Consider the following 19,616-nt stretch of genomic DNA (forward strand, 5'->3'; position numbering starts at 1 on the left):
GGGCCGTCCCTGCCCGCCCCGGAGGCAGCCGTCACTCCGGGCCCCGTGCCGGGGGGCCGCGCGCTGGGCTTGGCGGGGGGGCCTCGGGACCCCGGCCGCCGGACCGTCCCTGCACGGGGGCGGGGGGAGCTGCCCTAGAGCGCGGTGGGCGAGCCCCGTGCGGGTGGGGGCTGCGCGCTGCGGCGCGGTGAGCCGTCGGCCGTCCCTGCCCTCTCCTCCATGCAGCCCTCCTGCCTGTCCCAGATTGGGCCGTGCCCTGTGTGACTGGGAGAGCTCCTGGCCCTCTGTGAGCCTCGGTTTCTTCATCCGCAACATTTTACACACGGGGGCGTAGCAGAAGGAATGCGCTGACTCAGGTGTCAGGGGATCTGGGTTTGAATCTCAGCTCCAGGACGTGCGGCTCTGTGGTCTTGGCCGCAGTTTCCCCACCGGTCAAATGGGGCTGATCTGATATATATGATAGGCCCGGAGATATGTCTGTCCATCCGTATCTGGAGGAATGCACCCCAAACGCGGAGTGAGCCACACCTGAGGAGGGGAAAAATAGGCTTTCGCTGTTTTGCTCTATATGCTTATATAGTGTTTGAATTTGTACCCAGAAGCGTTATCTATGTTATTGGCGTAAATAAATAACATATACAAAATGTCTGACATAGAGTACTTAAGCGGTCACTATTAGTTTAAACATTTTATTTGCTATCTACCCATGTATTGTTAGGTCTACCCACTATTTTAAAGCTTTTTTTTTTTTTTCCATTGACTTGTCAATATTTTAAAACCAGATGTTTCATAACTTCTCTTGAAAAACAAAAACATAGAAATAAAAGCTCTAGCAACATTGTCCTGTGTCACCACAAAATCACGGGGTCTCAGGCGCTCCCACCTCATGTTTCTTGAGCACCTGTTTTTTCTTGGTGCCGACACAGAGGGCAGTCTGTGGCCTCAGGGAGTTGGGGCTAGTTGGACACAGCCAACCACCGGGAAGTAAGCACTGAACTCAACAGAAGCCAATGTTAATCTGGAAGAGATGAGGGAAGTGAAAATCTAAAAGCTTTTAAAATGTTAAGAATTGGGGCGCCTGGGTGGCCCTGGCGGTGAGCGTCCGACTTCAGCTCGGGTCATGATCTCGCGGTTCTTGAGTTCCGCCCCGCGTCAGGCTATGTGCTGACAGCTCGGAGCCTGGAGCCTGCTTCTGATTCTGTGTCTCCCTCTCCCTCTGCTCCTGCCCCACTCACACTCTGTCTCTCTCTCAAAAATAAATAAACATTTAAAAAAAATTTTTTTTTAAATGTTAAGAACTGTTTCCTTATTTGGAGTTCAACATGTATGTTTTGTTTTTTCAATAAATCCTTAAGTTCTTTCCAGACAAGGACTATTTAAGCTACTTTGTATCATCTATATTTTTTCATACTTTGTGCTTTTCTTGTATTTGTAGGGTTAAATATTTGAATTGGAATGTTCTAGAACAGACAAATGAGTCCCAGATGCCCAGGCCTGCTCTCCCAACTTTTCCACCTAAGCCCAGAGGCCTACGGGCAGGTAGGTAAGCTGGCTGGGGACCAGAGGCCTCTGTGATTTTGTGGGGATTCAGGACAATGTTGCTAGAGCTTCTGTTTTTGTGTTTTCAGGAGAAGTTGTATCCGGTTTTAAAATATTGACAAGTGACTAAAAAACAATCTCAAGACAGTAAGTATACCCGAGGTGCCTGGGTGGCTCAGTGGGTCTGACTCTTGGTCTTGGCTCAGGTCATGATCTCACAGTTTCGTGAGTTTGAGCCCCTCATCAGGCTCTGTGCTGAGCGGAGCCTGCTTGGGATTCTCTCTCTCCCTCTCTTTCTGCCCCTACCCCACTCATGCTGTCTCTCTCAAAATAAATAAATAAACTTAAAAAAAAAAAAAAAGGGCAGTAAGTACACTCCACAAAACCTATTGATCAGATTTGTCTACAAGCCTCAAGTTTGTGCCTCTCCTTAAAACATCCCTGGCATTGGGGCGCCTGGGTGGCTCAGTTGGTTAAATGTCTGACTTCGGCTTGACTTATGATCTCACAGTTTGTGGGTACAGCATCCAGCCCAGTGTGGGGCTTTGCACTGACAGCTCAGAGCCACTTTGGATTCTGGGCCTCCCTCTCTCTCTCTCTCTCTGCCATTCCCCCACTGGCGCTTGTGCGCTCGCTCTCTCTCTTTCTCTCTCACATACACACAAATAAATAAATAAACGTTAAACCAAACAAAACCATCCTCAGTGTTGGTCTTGTGTCCCTAAAGAGCTTTCGAAGCTAATGGGTTAATGCTGCTGTCCCAGGAGGGCTGGTTTATCTAGGGACTGTTGGTGACAGACAGCCCTAACCCAGAGGCATATTTATAGCCCTGGGTTTGGAGGGGAAGCCCCTTTGCCCAGACCTCAGAGTACAATGCAGGTGATGAAACGCCCAGTCCACAGGGCCAAAGGAAGATATTTTAGGTCAGGGGACCTTTCAGTGACCCTGAGTGACATCCCATCAGCATTCATTTATTTAGGAGGAGGCAAGCTGCCAAACAGGAGGGTGCCACTGAGCACAGCAGAAGGGGAAGGAGCCTGGGAGGAGGGAAAAGGTCTGCCTTTGACATTTGTAACTGCCATGAACTGAAGGTCAGAAATAGTCCCTTCCATTAAGAAGTGGCTGTGGATGAAAGAACTCATAAGATTTATCATTGTCACTTCCTGTGACCTGGTGGTCTGAAAATGTTGTATAAAGGAAAGAATTTCCTATGCCTCGGCAATTTGTGAAGTACCAGCTTAAATTTGCAGACACTGTCTTGAGGATAAAAGGAAGCATTTTTCAAAGGCTATATAATCAGGAGATGTTCACCCAAAAGTATCTCTGAAGACAGGACAGGTAGAAGATGAAGAGGAGGACGAGCTGAGAATTTGTCTGACTTTGAACTTAACACAGTGGCCTGATAATAATATAGCTAACATTACTCTGGACTCAGCAGTGCTTACTTACAGCTGTACTTGCTTACTTACAGCTATACAAGTGCTTACTCTGTGCACAGTCCTCAGCTTAACAGATTTGGAAACAAAGACACAAAGAGAAATGCAGTACTTGGCCCCAGATCTCACAGGTAGAAGCTATTATCTATATATTGTGTGCAAGTGAAATTTTTGAGACATTTAGTTTGTATTGTCATTTTTTTTTTTCTGGTAGTATGTTAAGGGAGTTTTGTGTTGAATTAAGTAACATTTTTAACTACTGTTTCCTGTGAGACACTGTCCCTATCCTAGATAATGCTGATGCTCATACCAGTGTGTACAGGTGGGGCCCAGGAACTAATATGAAACTGTGCCTTTTGGTTTGTGGCAATAGCAACCATTTTCAGAAAGCCTGGTGTTTGCCTTTCTGCCTCTCCGAATCATGGTTTGCTCAACTCCTTTGTTCCAGAAGAACCACTCTTTTCCCAGTCGCTACACACCAGGCTGATCTCCAGCTGTTGGTTCCCAATGTCCTGTCACATTGGTTCACACTGTTTTCTTTCACTGATGCCATTCTTCTGACCATTAGGCTTTGCATTGGCCCAGTGAGCTCACTTCCCACAAGTTATGACAACAGCTTATTGTGATCTGTTTCCTACAAGGAACCTGGAGGGTGGGGATCACTCGGCCACATCTACCTTTGTATTCACCACCTCACCGTGCACATAGTAGGCATTTAATAAATGCTTGTGGGATGAGTCCATGAAGGAGAAATGGTGAGCACTGCCTCAGCTCTGGACACATTCCAGCACTTTCTGGTGGTTGTCTTGTCCTATCATGGCTCACCTGGCTCTGGGGTGATGAAATGATGCAGAAACAGAATATGACCCGTTTGGTAAACGAGGACCAAGACACGGATGGGATGCTCTAGTTTCCTAGTCACTGCTCTAGAGTCATTACATTTGGTCAGAAACTCCCAAAGTCTGAATTTTTCTTGATTTGATTTCCATATTTCAATCTAAGAGTACCTCTCAGGCAGATCTTGAGACTGCCTCAGTACCTCCCTGAGTCATGTATCTGTCTGGTCATTAGCATTCCGCAAACAGGAAGTGCTCGATAAATCTTTATGGAACTGAATGAATTGATTGGACATAACCTTGGCAGCCATTAAGTTTACAATATCATCAGTCCTTTGACAACTGTGTTAAGTGGTTTGGACCCATGTGCGTATTTTCTTCCATATGTGTTTGGAAGACATGGCCATAAGCTAGAGCTTCTGGATCAGGCCCCCAAAATGTTTGCGGATACTCATTGTCTGCTAAATTGGAAGGTTCCTCAGACGATATCCTCTGTTATAGTCTCAGCACAACCGATTTACAGATTTAATAAGATGGTACCTGTCACCAGGGATGGGGAACAATTGGCCAGGACCTGTCCCTCTGATGCAAGCTTCCGCTCAGCCTTGTCTTTAGGATCTTCGAGAACATTCATCAGTGTCTGTGTGCCCTTGCAGCTAGCGGGGCCTGGGAGCCCATGGTGGTCCGTGCGGTCGCTGCTGCTGCAAGCTGGGGAGACTTGGCACTGGGTCCTGAAGAGGTTAACCGTCAGGGGACGGCGCTGATCCAGACTCCAGTCCCGGTTCTGCCATTTGGGGGTCGTGTGGCCTTAGACACGCTAAGCTGCTGCTCTGTCACCTCTGAACGTCGACTAACGACAGTATCCAGCTTACCTACTTCACAGGACACTGTGAAAACCAAAATAAAAATGACAGCATGCATGTGAAAGCTTAGAGGCCTATGGAAAAGTAAGTCGTGTTAGGTTAATGATGCTGTTCAAACTTTTTTTTTAGTTGATGGGCCACATAGATCAAGACTCTGGCTCCAGTGAAGACTTCAAGCTGCCTCGACATGATGCCCGGAGTTCTCCACTGAGGGTGCTGTCTCAGAACACAGCAAGACTCTGCCAGGACTTGCCAGTGACAGAGTGGACATATTCCTGTGTTCTCACGGCAGGTTGGCGATCGTGGCCCGGCCTCTGTGCCAGGGATTGGGGGAAAAAGTTATGTTGCTGTCTGGGCAGAAGCTGATTTTCTTACTAAGAAATCTGGCACCAGACGTGTGCCACCAGGACTGAGTTCTGTAATGTCTTCCCAGCTTGGCGGACTCCTTGTCGCCCTGGGGCTCTGGGACCACAGTGTGTGGTGCTGTGGACTGGCTTGGGTTCAGCAGGAGCTGATGGGAAAGGTGCCTTGGGAAGATGGGCCAGGTCACAGAAAGAAGGGCAAGCACTGGCTAGTGGTAGCGGGGATGAGGCTCGAGGACTCCAAGCACTCTGAGAAAACACAGCAACCTATTGTTTCGGTCTTGGGTCTGGGAGTGCACTTCATGTACTGGCCACACATAGTACTGTGACCAGTTCCAAGATCAACTACAGATGTGAATTCAGAGCAGGACACAGTGCATTTTCCCAAGTAAGGAGGGTGACAGACACATATCTTCTCAGCCCAAAGAGGCTTCTACGAGAGAATAAAGGTCCATGTGATAAATGGGCCGAATTTCCAACCCCTCACCTAATTGTACAAGTAAGTTAAGAATTTTCCCATCAGATGGGGCGCCTGGGTGGCTCAGTCAGTTAAGTGTCCGACTTTGGCTCTGGTCATGATCTTATGCCTTGTGGGTTCAAGCCCCGTGTCGGGCTCTGTGCTGACAGCTCAGAGCCTGGAGCCTGCTTTGGATTCTGTGTCTCCCTCTCTCTCTGCTCTTCTCCCACTTGTGCTCTCTCTCTGTCTCTCAAAAATAAATAAAAACATTTAAAAAAAAAAAAAAAAAGAATTTTCCCACCAGAGCAGAGGTATACAGAGAGAGCAGGTTCTGGAAGTAATGTGGGTCCTAGTCACGGTTTGAGGAAGGTGTCACTTTCGCTGTTACAGAGCAGAGCCAGAGTCTCTGGGCCAGAATGTGAGCAAGTCATTTCTACTACCTGCGCGTCAAGAATATAGCTTCTCTCTTCATGGGTTGTTACTGGACACACAGGACTCTAACTGCCTTAAAGAAGGGGCCACGGTAATTCTCCCCACATGAATCTCACTCTTGTGCCTAGAACTTTCCCTACCTTTCTGGAGAAAGCCAGTTTGGTGTCAAATTAATCTGGACAGACTGTGCTGAAGGCCTAAGAAAGGCAGACATAAAAGGGTAAGAATAAGGGTACAAATTCAATACCGTGGCCCGAGAGGCAGGCAGGGCTGCCAAAGGAGAGGCAAGAATTTCGTACATGCCAAGGACTTGAAGTCAGAAATAGAAGAGTTGGGGCATGATGTGAAGGAAAGGCGAGCTGAGGCAGGAGGAAGTGTGGGCTTGCCCTCTGACCACAGGCCTTGGCTCATTCAGGGGCCTCAAAAGCCCTGAATGCACAAACAAAGGCCCACCGGTACTGGAGAGGGTCTCCCTTCTCTGCTCACAGCCTTTCCTGCTCCTGGCAGCGTCAGTATCTACCTGGCTCTGAGCTTGGCATTCAGAGCCTTGCCCTGTGGCCACAGCTGGCCTCTCCAACTTCACCCCCACCCCAAACAGGCTGAGCCCCTCAGCCAGGGCCTGTGCTAGAAGGCCCTCCGCCCTCCCTCCCCTCTGTGCTCGGAACATCCACCTGCCAAGCCCCAGCTCAGTCTCTCTGAGGGAACTCCTGGTGTCCCAGGACCATCTCTGTCCATGTCTCTCCCTGGCCCAACCCTCTGGCCATGGCAGTCCTCTCCAGGCCAAGGGGGCCTGTCACTCAGGTGTGCCTGCCAATCACCCGTGGGGATTATTAAATTACAGGTGCCGGGTCCCCAGTCTGGGTGATCTCGTTCCTGAGCTCCATGGGTGATGGGTGCACGCCCGGGCATGAGGCCCCTCATCTAAACCACTCATGGGGAGGTTTGCCTGTGAACCGGGTCCTAATCTGGGTGCTGGAACACAGGTCTGAAGGAACCACATTTCAATTTCTTTCTCAATAATTTGTTTCAAGCTTTCCTGACCCTAGGGCGATGGAAACTCAATTGTCAATTTCGGGGATCCCACCCTCACCTTTGGGCACTCAGCAGCGCCAGCTGAGTTTCCAGAAAGACTGTGTTGGTGACGGCAAAGCTGTTTATTCACTGAGAGAAGCTGACAAATATCCTGGAGCAAAGGTTAGTCCGTCTTTCTTGCTCTGACCTTGCCGCAGCCAGGGTCACACGCCCAGAGGAGGGACGTGGCGGAGGAGCTGGCGGGGACACACCAGGTCAGTCTGTGGCAGTGGCACCTGGAACCTGGGGGAAGGAAGGGTCGTGATGAGGTCCACTCAGTTTACTTAAAACTGAATGAAGTCTTCTCCCCGAACCTGCTTCCTCTCCTGACTTCTCACCTGTTGTTCAAAATCCTAGAGTCCTCTTTAAGCCTTTCTCTCCTCGCCCTAGAACAGTGTGGAACTTTAGAGGCATTTTGCCTAGTCCTTTATTAAAAAAAATTTTTTTAAGGTTTATTCATTTTTTAGAGACAGAAACAGAGCCTGAGTGGGGGAGGGGCAGAGAGAGAGGGAGACACAGAATCCGAAGCAGGCTCCAGGCTCTGAGCTGTCAGCACAGAGCCCAACGCGGGGCTCAAACTCACGAACCCTGAGATCATGACCTGAGGCGAAGTTGGATGCTTAACCAACTGAGCCACCCAGGCACCCCTCACTTTTGAATAACTAGATTATTTTAAAAACCCCAAAAAAACTAGATTATGAATTGCCCAGGGCAGGGGCTTTGCCTCATACTTCTTGGTTTCCCCTGCAGGACCTGGCGTTGAGGACTGCGTGATAAAAATCTCAGTCACCTCTTGTGTGTGGTGTATGCTGAGGGGAAACTTCAGCAAAATCCAGACATTTCTAGGCAGAAATGTCCACTGAGCCATTATAAGCCCAGAAGAGCCGGAGACATAAACCAGGAAGGAAATATTTGCCATACAGGGTGAGCAAGCCCCAACAGTAGCCGAAAAACTCTCGGGGGAAAGAAGGGGTGCACAAGCCCAGCAGGTGCCCCAGAACAATAGGGGAGACAGAACACACTGAGGACCAAAAGTCAGAACCAGACTGAGGCTTTGCTGCAGCAGGAGGTGACCCAGCGCCTGTGGCCACGGGCCCAGGTCACCTCTGGCAAACACACAGGTGCGCCACTATTCCCGATGGGATTTCCTGGGCTCTCCAGTGACCCCTGCCCTTCCCAGGGCTGGGAAGTGTGGTGGTCCCTACTCAGCGGCCTCCTGTTCCATATGGGACTCCAGCCTGGCTCCCCAGCTTTCCTGCTCCGGCTGTGGTTGGCCACTCTCCTCCCGTCCCTGTTCCTTCACCCCTGGGCAGGGTCTGCTGCCATAGGGGGCAGCTGGACAGTCAGGTGATGGAGGGGCAGTTAGGCCCAGTACCAGCCACCGTCCTCTCCCTGCAGATCCCGTCCCACTCCAGAGGTGGGGAGACACCAGCACGTGGGGGTTCAGAGACACACCACGGGCCCAAACTCTTCACCAGGCCCAGGGCCTCCCAGTCCCTATAGGGTCTTCAGATTCACCCTCTCATCTGATCTTCCCCCAAACCTTGTAAAGTGGGGGTGCACTGGAGGACATTCCAGCCATGCATCAGATGAGAAAAACGAGGCAGGAGGTGCCAAACATTCCACCAAGCGGGAGCCGGGACTGGGGTCTCCCACCTTCTGGCCCAGCACTTAGGGCAGGGGCAGGGAGAAGGCATGGTGGGCTCAGCCTGGATTCCCTGCGGGGGGGGGGGGGGGTTAAGTGGGGGCTTAAGTACAGTCACCCTAAGTGACAAGTGGCCTTTTGGCACTGGGAGGGGTGAAGCAGTGTAGGCTGTCTCCTTATGTTACAAAAGAAAGGGTCCAGGAGGTCTTGAGCTGCCCTGGGCCACAGGTTCTTGGAGTGCAGAGTGGTGGGGGATCCAGGGACTCTTACTCCAGGCTGGAATGAGCTGCATTGCACACTCAGTGTGTGGAACAGTCAGGACCCATGCTTTTGTCCTCTGGTGACTGGGCCACAGATCGGATCCCATTTGTGCAAGGTTGTGGGGCCCTTCTGCAAATCCCTTCGTTTTCATTCATGAGCGCTACAGGCACAGTATTCCCAGCCTGCCCGGGTTCACATCCCAGCTCCCTGTGTGCAAAGGGGACATCCCTATGCCACTGCCTAGGGTTTTTTTTTTTTTTTAATGTTTTTATTTATTTTTGAGAGAGAGAGAGACAGAATTCTAGCAAGGGAGGGACAGAGATAGAGAGGGAGGCACAGAATCCAAAGCAGGCTCCAGGCTCTGGGCTGTCAGCACAGAGCCTGATGCAGGGCTTGAACTCGTGAACTGCGAGATCATGACCTGAGCCGAAGTCACACGTTTAACTGACTGAGCCCCCAGGCACCTCGTAATGAGGTGATACACATAAAGTCTTTAACTGAATAGCGCCTGGCCACAGTAAGTCCCCACAAATATCGGTTGGTGTTATTATGCACTTATTCTAGAGTTAGAAGAATGGGCCGTAGAATTGTTTGGCTATGCAAGTGTAGGTGTCTGCCTGCATACCCCCGTCTGGTCCCGAGGCCTCAGGAGGAAGGTGTTGCAAGGTCTGCTCTGTGGTTTAACTGACTTGCATAGAACCTCCTTGGTCCCTTCTCCAAGGGTGGACCAGGAGGCCCTCACCTGCTCTGCATCCTGGCAGGGAAATGTCATCAGCGGCTGACTGCTCTCTGACCCGTGGCCCTGAATCACCAAAGAACTGAACACCCCAGGGAGGCTGGTCCCTGCCCACTGGCTGATCGCTGAGAACAGGTGGGTCCTGAAGGCTGGGCCAGACCTATTTTTGGGGAGGCGAAGCAAATCCAAGCCGAGATGTTGGAGAGAATTAGAGAAAACACCCCCATCTCAGCTCCCATCTGCCAGGCTGGGGCTGGGCACGGCACCACACGAAAGCAGAGCAAGGGGGACTTGACTCAAAGCAAAATGACCAACCAAGAGGCTGGGAAAAGAAGCAGGTTCAGATCGGAGCCAGGAGCTCCTGGTGGGGTCAGCAGGGTGTTCGGGAGGCTCGGGCTTCTCTCTATGAAGGTTTGGGGACCAGAGGGGCCTGGGACATGGCAGAGGACAGTGACCTGAGCAGAGTTTGGTGACCTGAGCAGAGGGCATCTGTTCCTGTCCCTCTCCTGGGGCAGTGAGGCTGGTGGCCCCTGGGCAGCTGAGCCCTGGGCAGGCTCAGGGCCAGTGCGGCCTCTCTGGGCGGGGTTCTCCAGTGCAAGGCATGTGAGCACAGGCTAGGGGTGGGGCCGTCAAGTTAAGACCAGCAGATATGTGTTGCTGCCCCTCCCTGGCCACACCAAGGCTTCGGCACCTTCTTCCCCACCCATCCATTCCTCTCCAGCTTCAGTCCTTTACACTGAAGTGGACTTTTAAAAATAGGTAAAGCACTTGGTACACAGTGGAAAGTTCCCTGTCCTGCCCCGCCCCCCCCTTCCCCTCCTCGGGGCAATATCTGTGTCCTTACTGGGATGGTGCATGGGTATGCTAGCATAGAAGTTAATATTCTCCCTTTCTGGCTTTTTCTGGTGGCAGAGATTCCTCTGAGAGTCTGAAAAAACTCACTGAAATAGGGTATATACACACACACACACAAATTAGTGTGCAATTTCAGGGGATTATAACACACTCTTGTGGCCCTTTTGATCCTACTCAGCAAGGAATTCTGGTTGTGATGTGTCTGGGTCTGATCCACATTTTCTCTCCTTAACACTGTTACCCCACATACACACTTCCCCTGCCTGCCAGGATTTGACAAGATTTCAACAAAGGAGAGCTTCTAAGGCCTTGATGGAGCAGCTTAAGCAAGCAAGCCGTTCAGTGCCTTCTTTCAAAAACTCCGTTATACTGAGGCCCAAATAAAATCTAAACTCTTAGAATGGCTTGGGAGGCCCTCTACTCGTGGTGTCCCTGAACGTCCCTCCTGGTCCCCTCCAGCCACGATCGCCCTCTGCCCACACAGCTCTGGCCACACCGACCTTTCTGTCACACCCAGGTCTCACCTCAGGGTCTTTGCTTAAGCTGCTCCCTCTGCTAGGAAAACCATTTCCCCTGTTGGCTGCAGTGCTGGTTCCTTCTGGTGTCCCTCCCCAGCCACTCTCGTGTGTTCCCCGCTCTCGGCACCCCTTCTCGAGGGCACCATCCCATTTCATTTTTCTCAGTGCGCTTACTCTTCTGAAGCTGTCTGACTTCTGTAGCCATCTACCGCCCCTGCCACCAAGGACACGAGCTCCGGGAAGCCAGAGGCCTTGCGTGTCCCACCTCTAGTGCCCAGAAGGGGGCACTCAGTAAATGTCTCTGCATTGACTAAAGAATCTTGGAGATCAGATATGAATCGTGACTCAACTCTCCATCCCATCAAAGTAGCTCCAGGCCATCCCTGGCTCCCGCTCTAGGCAAAGTTCCTGCCTCTCCCTCATTTCTCTATTCCCAGATGTCCTACCCTTTTCCCAGATCTCTGGGGCCCCTCCTTCCCAATCAGCATCTAACAAAAACTCTTTTGTGATTTTATGCCCGGGGGATTTAATCTGAGTCAATTTGGCATCTCCAGCCCTGGCTCAGCTGAGTCCAAAGGTCTGATCAGTGTTTCCAGCGGACCAGCCAGCAACTCTGTCATCTGAGGGCTCTGAGCTCCACCCCAGTGGGACCAAGGGTACTGATGAGGCCGGTCCTCGCCTCGCTCCCTGAGCTGCCATTCCTGGGCCAATAAACGAAGCCTGAACAAGTGAGAAAAGCAAAGGCTATTGATTCAAGAGCTTGCTACAGCAAGGGAAGTCAGTCAGCCATGGTCACTTGCATTTTAAAAGAGACTCCAGGGTAGGTGGAGGGGTGGTAAAGCTTTATTTATAGCAGAGAAATGGGAAAGATTCAGGTACCTGGTGCCTTCTCTGGAGGCTGTTGGCGTGCAGAAGCTGGAAGGCAGGTGACTATAAGCCAGGCATCCTGTATGACTGGTTGGGGGTGCATATTTGACTCTCTGGCTGGTCCTAAGTTGCACAGTGGACAAAAGTTAGGGAAGTTGTCAGTTCTGGCCATTTTGAGCCAACTATTCCAGAAGTTAGTGGTTAGCTTTCTGAATTGTTCCTAGACATAGTCTGACTTGTTACAAACGGGACCTATGGATTACCTGGGTGGTTTACTGTATTTGAGGAGGTGATTTCCTGGCCGGGTTTCTGCAGGCTGTGGATGTCCGAGGTCTGTTTTTCCATATGGTCTGGCCATTGTCTGTGTGTTCAGTGCAGATCAGTGTTTTGGGGACTCCTCCCTCCTTCCCTTGAACATGGAACATCCCGGGCCAGTAGAACCATCAAGTCTTTGATCTCCTCCATCCTGCAGCTCTCTGGCGAGAGCCTTCGCGGTGCAAAGAATGGAGAGAGGTGCAGTGAGAGGGGCAAGAAGGCCTGGCAGTGAGGCACACGCACCCACGAGTCGTGTGTTGGGTTCAACGCAGGGATTCTGAGTTGAGAAGGCTTTATGAAAGGTGTGGGGTTTCAGGAGTGGGATTGCTACAGATGGAAACTGGGGAGAGACAGGGGGGACACTCTTGGAAGGGAATACGATGAGGCAGGGGGCAGGTGGAGAGACCTTAGGCTAGTCACTTCCTTTGAGTCTTAATTCTTCACTGTGTACAGCCTCTGTGAGGCAGACATGGTGTGCATGAAGGTGCTGTGAGCTGTGAAGGTTTCAGCATGAGGGAAGGCTGTGGGAAACACCTGGAAAGGGCCTCTCTTATCAGAATAAGGAGGCTGGATGTACCTAGACAGTGATAATAATAATGCCAGCAGTGGGGCGCCTGGCTAGCCCAGTCGTAGCACACGTGACTCTTAATCTCAGGGTCATGAGTTCAAGCCCCACGTTGGGCATGGAGCCTACCTAAAAAATCAGACAAACAACCAAGCACTTACTGAATTGGAGTCACTGCTCTAAGCCTGCAGAGAACCCCGGCAACAGTCCCATGAGGCAGTTACTATTATTATCTCCATATTACAGGTGAGATACCTGAGGCACAGAGCAGCTGAGGAGTTTGCCCTGAGTCACACAGTGTCAGAGGGGAGAGAATGCTTAGATTGCGTGCTTTGCACAAATCAGCAGCAGCTGTGTACCCTCAAACGCTGCCTCCTGATTCAAGGTCTTTGTCCTCGGATGTGTGTCCCAATGCATCATCATCAATCAGCTATAATAAAAGTCAGCTTTCACTAAATACCAGGCATGGTGCTAAGTATTTGCATTTAACTCATTTATTTAAAAAAATTTTTAAGTTTTTTTTAATGTTTATTTATTTTTGAGAGAGAGAGACAGAGTGTGAGCAGGGGAGGGCAGAGAGAGAGGGAAACACAGAATCTGAATCAGGTTTCAGGCTCTGCACTGTCAGCACAGAGCCTGACATGGGGCTTGAACTCACGTACTGTGAGATCATGACCTGAGCCAAAGCCAGGCGCTTAACTGACTGAGCCACCGAGGTGCCCCTTTAAAAAAATTGTTTTAAGTTTATTTATTTTGAAAGCGGGGGAGGGACAGAGAAAGAGAGAATCCCAAGTAGGCTCTGCACCTGCCAGTGCAGAACCCGATGTGGGGATCAAACTCATGAACCATGGGATAATACCCTGAGCTGAAATCCAGAGTTGGAAGCTTAACTGACTGAGGCACCCAGGTGCCCTTGTACTAACTCATTTAATCTTTGTTCCAGCCCTCTGAGGTAAGGAACTGTGATTATCGTTTCCACTTTATGGAGGAGAAAACCAAGGAGTTGTGTGGCATAGCCCATGCCTCTGACTTTGGAGTCTGCACGCCCACCACTGTACCACATGGCCTCTCTTCAATAAGCAAGGGCTGGGACTACTCACCACTCAAGCCCTGATCCACACAGTGGTCCGTGCCTAGGAGCCAACTCCACATCAGTGGTTCTTGCCTTTCTCGATCACAGACCCCTTTAACACTCACCCCAGGAAAACGTGTGCATGCACACACACTCACACCCCTTAAGAAATTCACAGATTCCCCCCCCTCCTCAAGCCTTTCCAGGGCAAGTGGGTGATGGGAAAGACTTCTGGGGTGAGTGTTTCAGCCGGGGGATATTCTCCAGTCTGGAACAAAAGGGCATGGCTTTGAATTTTAAGAGATTTACTTTATTGAGAGAGTGAAAAGTCGGGGGCAGCTGGGTGGCTCAGTCGGTTAATCACTCTTCATTTGGGCTCAGGTCACGATCTCACCTTGGTGAGACTGAGACCGGCATTGGGATTGTCTCTCTTTCTCCTTCTTCCTCTGCCCCTCCCCTACTCACACACATGCGTGCACACACTCTCTCTCCCTCTCAAAATAAAATAAACAAACATAAAAATTAAAAAATGAAATTCCAAGGGCGCCAGTGGGCGCGGAGCCTGCTTGCGATTCTGTTGCTCCTCTCTGCCCCTCCCCCACTTGTGCTCACACTCTCTCTCTCTCTCTCAAAATAAATAAACTTAAAATATAAAAAAGTAAATACATAAAATTCCATAGCTACTTTTATTTACTTCACTAGTGAACAGAACAAAAAGCAGTCCATCCTGAGAATCCCCATCTTTGGATCAATTTAATTACCCACTTCTCTCACACATCTAGCCAGCTGAACACTGCTGGAAGAAATCTCATAATTCTGCCGATTTATGCCAATGCACATTTATGGGGTCTAATCCCAGCTGGGTCTTTAACACTACTTGGCAGCTTTTACTTGTACCAGATAAACACTCACACCCTTTCTCACGATGGCCACTCCAACCCTTCTGTAATGATTCTTTGAGCTTTAAAAGTTTTCATGTGTTAGAAACATAATTGCACAAATTTTAATTCATAGCCTCCAGGATTTTTATCCAGTTTCTCCATGTACTTGGGCTCTTGACCCTTTATTTTTTGGATAATTATTTATTTAGAGGCTACCATGCCTGGCATTGGGCTGGGCTCTAGGACCCGACTGTGGTCTCTGTTCCCACGAACTTTACAGCCCAGAGAAAAAGACTATCATTCCACAAATAATTACAAATATGATGAGGGACACTAAATGTGTTGATGTGGGGATTTCAGGAAGGCCTCCCTGAAGTGGTGGCCTTTCAAGCGGAGTCCTGAAGGATGATATGTCAGTTTGGAATGCTTTGGGCTGCACACAACAGAAAATCTGACCGACAGTGAAACCATAAGGATGTTTATTATTTCCTTAAGAAGTCTAGCAAAGGGGCGCCTGGGTGGCTCAAGTCAATTAAGTGTCCGACTTTGACTCAGGTCATGATCTCATGGTCCGTGGGCTCAAACCCCACATCGGGCTCTGTGCTGACAGCTCAGAGCCTTGAGCCTGGTTTAGATTCTGTGTCTTCCCACCTCTCTCTCTGCCCTCCATGCTCACTCTCTCCCTCTCTCAAAAATAAACATAAAAAAAAAAGAAAGAAATCAGAGCACTTTATCAAAAAAAAAAAAAAAAAGAAGAAGAAGAAAAAGAAGAAGAAGAAGGTCTAGAAGCAAAGAGTTTCAGGGCTTTTAGATAGCTCAACAATATCAATATCAATATCGCTGATATCCCTACAAATTTCTTAGCTTTTCCCTCAGTCATAAAAGGGTTGCCATAGATTCAAGCGTGACTTACACAACATCATTCCGAAGCACAAAGAAGAGAAAGGGTTCTGGTTCCCCAGCAGCTCTCTTTCAGAAGGGCACAAGAATTCACCCACAAATTCCCAGGAGTTTTTCTCTTTTTCCCCCCCAGAAGTGGGTCATATGCCCACCTCAGGCATAGAAAAAGGGGGTTACCATGACTCAGTCCAACCAGGATCGATCCCGTAGCACAGTGAGGATCCTACCTTCTCTGAAGATATTGCTGCTTATCAGACTCATCAAATGAGGATTAAAGGGTTTACCAATTCTGGATATGGACACCTAGATAATTCAAATAAAATTAACCTTCATACCAATAAAACTTAAACTTTTAAAAAGTCATCTTAAAAGCATCAGTGGGGTGTCTAGGTGGCTCGGTCGGTTAAGTGTCGACTCTTGGTTTCAGCTCAGGTCATGATCTCATGGTTCGTGAGTTCAGACCTGCGTTGGGCTCCGGGCTAACAATGCAGAGACTGCTTGGGATTCTCTCTTCTTCTCTCTGCCTCTCCCCTGCTTGCGCGTGCACACACACACTCTCTCTCTCTCTCTCTCTCTCTCTCTCTCTCTTTCTCTCTCTCTCTCTCTCAAAATAAATAAACTTAAAAAAAAAAGCATCAGAGAAGTAACAAGATTTGAGGAATTGCTGAGTTGTGATGCTGAGATACTGAAGAGGGGAAAGTGGAGAAGTGAAGTCTCTTCTGAAGGTTGCTTATGCCCTGGGGCTTTGCTCTGGAAAAGGCTGAACTGCAATTGTGGCTGCATGGAGGGGCTAGGGTGAACATTTCAAAGTCAGGTGGTTCTGGATTGCTAGTGCCCTCAAGAGCTGGTAAATAATAAGTTCTTTTTAGAGAAAGACACTATTATCTTGAGCCTCAAGGTATTTCTATAAATAACTTTCAAAAACAATGTCCAGTACACAAAGATAACCCAAGGACATCAGACAGCATGAATAAGAACAGTAGGTACAACAGGTCATAGCAGTAGACTCATAGGGTCTCCAGATATTGAAATGATCAGCACAGATTACAAAACAATAAAATCCAAGAATGGAAAATTTGGCTGGGAAATAGAAACTTTAAAAAATGATATTACAAATGTTAAACAGGGGGAACAATGTAAATTCTGGAACTTAAAACTACAATAACCAAAATTAAGAACTGAAAGAATTTTACCAGCAGATTAGAAATAGTAAAGGAAAAATTAATGAACTGGAATACAGGTCAGAAGGAAATACCAAGAATGATGCATAATGGGAAAAAAAGAAAGAAAATGCAGAGGGGTGGGTAAGAGACATGATATCACAATGAAAAGGTCTAAGCAGAGTCCGAAAGGAAAGGAAAGAATGGACATAGGCAATAATTGATGAAACAATGGCTCAAAAATTTCCAGAGTTGATGAAACACATTAAATCATACATTTAAGAATCCAACAAATCCTAAGCAGGATAAATACAAAATTCACTGCCTTACACATTAGTGAAACTGCAAAAAACCAAAGACAAGGAGAAAATAGTAAAAGTGGTCAGAATAAAACAGACAAATTACCTTTAGGTCACAACAGGGGTGCCTTGGTGGCTCAGTAGATTAAGCATTCAACTTCAGCTCAGGTTATGATCTCATGGTCTGTGAGTTAGAGCCCTGTGTTGGGCGTGAAGCCTGCTTTGGATTCTCTCTCTCTCACCCTCTCTCTTTGCCCCTCCCCTGCTTGCTCTCTCTCTTACAAAAATAAATAAACATTTAAAAAAATTAAAAGCCACAACATTCAAAGGACCCACACTTCTTGATTTCAAAGCTTACTCCAAAGCTACAGGAATCAAGACAGTGTGGTAATGGCATAAGGGTAAACAGACAGGTCAGTGGAATAGAATTCAGAGTCCAGAATAAAACCTCACATTTATGGTCAATTGATTTTCAACATGGTGCCAAAAATTCAATAGGGACAAAAGTCTTTTCAATAAACAATTCTGGGACAATTGTATATCCACATACAAATAAATAAAAGTGGACCCCTACCTCATGTGATATATAAAAATCAGCTCTAAATGGGACAAAGACCTAAAAATATAAAATTCTTAGAAGAAAACAATCACAGGAATAAATCTTTGTGACCTCAGGTTAGGCAATGGTTTTCTAGATATAACACCAAAAGCATAAACAACTAAAGAAAAAATAGATTAGACTGTATGAAATTTAAAACTTTTGTGCTTCGAAGGATACCATCAAGAAAGTGAAAACGCAAGGGCACCTGGCTGGCTCAGTTAGTAGAACATGCAACTCTTGATCTTGGGGTCATGAGTTCAAGCCCCACATTGGGGGTAGAGTTTACTTAAAACAAATAAGTGAAAAGACAATCTACAGAGTAGGAGAAAATGTTTGCAAATCATATATATGATAAAGGACTTTTAATGAGAATATATAAAGAACTCTTACAATTCAGTAGTAAAAAGACAAATAACCAGTTAAGTAATGGGCAAAGGATTTGAATAGACATTAATCCAAAGAAGACACACAGGGGCCCCTGGGTGGCTCAGTGGGTTGAGCATCTGAGTCTTGATTTCAGCTCAGGTCATGATCTCATGGTAGTGAGACCAAGCACTGCATCGGGCTCCACGCTGGCAGCAAGGAGCCTGCTTGGGATTTTTTTCTCTCCCTCTCTCTGCCCCTCCCCTGCTAGTGCTCTCTCTCTCAAAATAAATAAATAAACATTAAAACAATTAAAACAACAAACAAAGAAGACATATAAATGGCGAATAAACACTTAGAAAGATGCTCAACATCCATCATTAGCCAGTAGGGAAATGCTATCAAAACTACAATGAAAATTACTTCATCTCACACCCACCAGAATGCTAAAATAAGAAAAGACAGTTAATAGCGAGGTTGATGAGGATGTGGAAATCTGGAACCTCACATACTGCTGCTGGGAATGTAAAACAGTACAGTCACTTTGGAAAACAATTTGGTAGTTCCTCAAAGGTTAAACATAGGATCACTCTATGACCCCAAAATTCTGCCCCTAGGTATGACCCAAGAGAAATGATAACATTTGTTCTCATAAAAACTTGTACATGAATATTCATGGTAGAATAATAGAAAAAAAATGGAACTGAAACGTCCATTAGCCAATGAATGGATAAAATGTGTTATACCCACACAACGGAGTACTATTCAGCCATAAAAAGGAACGAAGTGCTGATATATGCTACAATATGGATGGACTTTGAAAATACGCTAAGTAAAAGGAGGTAGACATAAAAGGCGACATATTGAATGATTCCTTTTACGTGGAATTGACAGAATAGGAAAAGATCTATAAGGACAGAAAGTAGATTAATGGTCACTGAGGGGTGACAGGCAGGGGCTGGGGGGTAGATACGGGGAATGAAGGTGACATCTAAATGATAAAGGGTCTGTTTCTGGGATGATAAAAATGTTCTAAAATTTGTGGCAATGGTTGCACAACTTTTGTGAATATACTAAAAACCCACTTAGGGACGCCTGGGTGGCTCAGTTGGTTAAGTATCCGACTTTGGCTCAGGTCACGATCTCACAGTTTGTGAGTTCGAGCCCCGCATCGGGCTCTGTGCTGACAGCTCAGAGCCTGGAGCCTGCTTCGGATTCTGTGTCTCCCTCTCTCTCTGCCCCTCCCCCACTCATGCTCTGTCTCTCTCTCTCCTTTAAAAATAATAAAAACATTTAAAAAAATTAAAAAAACCCATTTAATTGTATACTTTATTTATTTATTTATTTATTTATTTATTTATTTTACTTTTTTTTTATTTTACATTCAATGTGGGGCTCACACTCACAATCCTGAGATCAAGAGCTGCATGTTCTACCAACTGAGCCAGTCAGGCACTCCTAGCTGTATACTTTACATGAGTGAGTTATATGGTAAGCGAATTACATCCCAGTGAAGAAAGAGAGAGAAAGAGAGAGAAAGAGAGAGAAAGAGAGAGAAAGAGAGAGAAAGAAAAGGAAGAAA

General features: G+C 47.7%; 1 protein-coding gene across 1 annotated transcript in view; it reads right to left on the reverse strand.

The window, feature by feature from the left end:
- Positions 1 to 4,064: 4,064 nt before the first annotated feature.
- The window catches only part of LOC121020999 (uncharacterized), a 22,666-nt gene continuing 7,114 nt past the window's right edge, over positions 4,065 to 19,616 (reverse strand). Inside the window, exons 3-6 of the mRNA XM_040461106.1 lie at positions 12,142 to 12,239; positions 11,891 to 12,001; positions 7,016 to 7,239; positions 4,065 to 4,698 (exon numbers count right to left, since the gene is read on the reverse strand). Coding sequence (XP_040317040.1) covers positions 7,161 to 7,239; positions 11,891 to 12,001; positions 12,142 to 12,239 — 288 coding nt within the window. The 3' untranslated portion in view covers positions 4,065 to 4,698; positions 7,016 to 7,160. The remainder of the gene's footprint in view (positions 4,699 to 7,015; positions 7,240 to 11,890; positions 12,002 to 12,141; positions 12,240 to 19,616) is intronic.

The sequence above is a fragment of the Herpailurus yagouaroundi genome, unplaced genomic scaffold, assembly GCF_014898765.1.
Source record: "Herpailurus yagouaroundi ecotype Mexico unplaced genomic scaffold, PumYag 254, whole genome shotgun sequence".
NCBI lineage: Eukaryota > Metazoa > Chordata > Mammalia > Carnivora > Felidae > Herpailurus > Herpailurus yagouaroundi.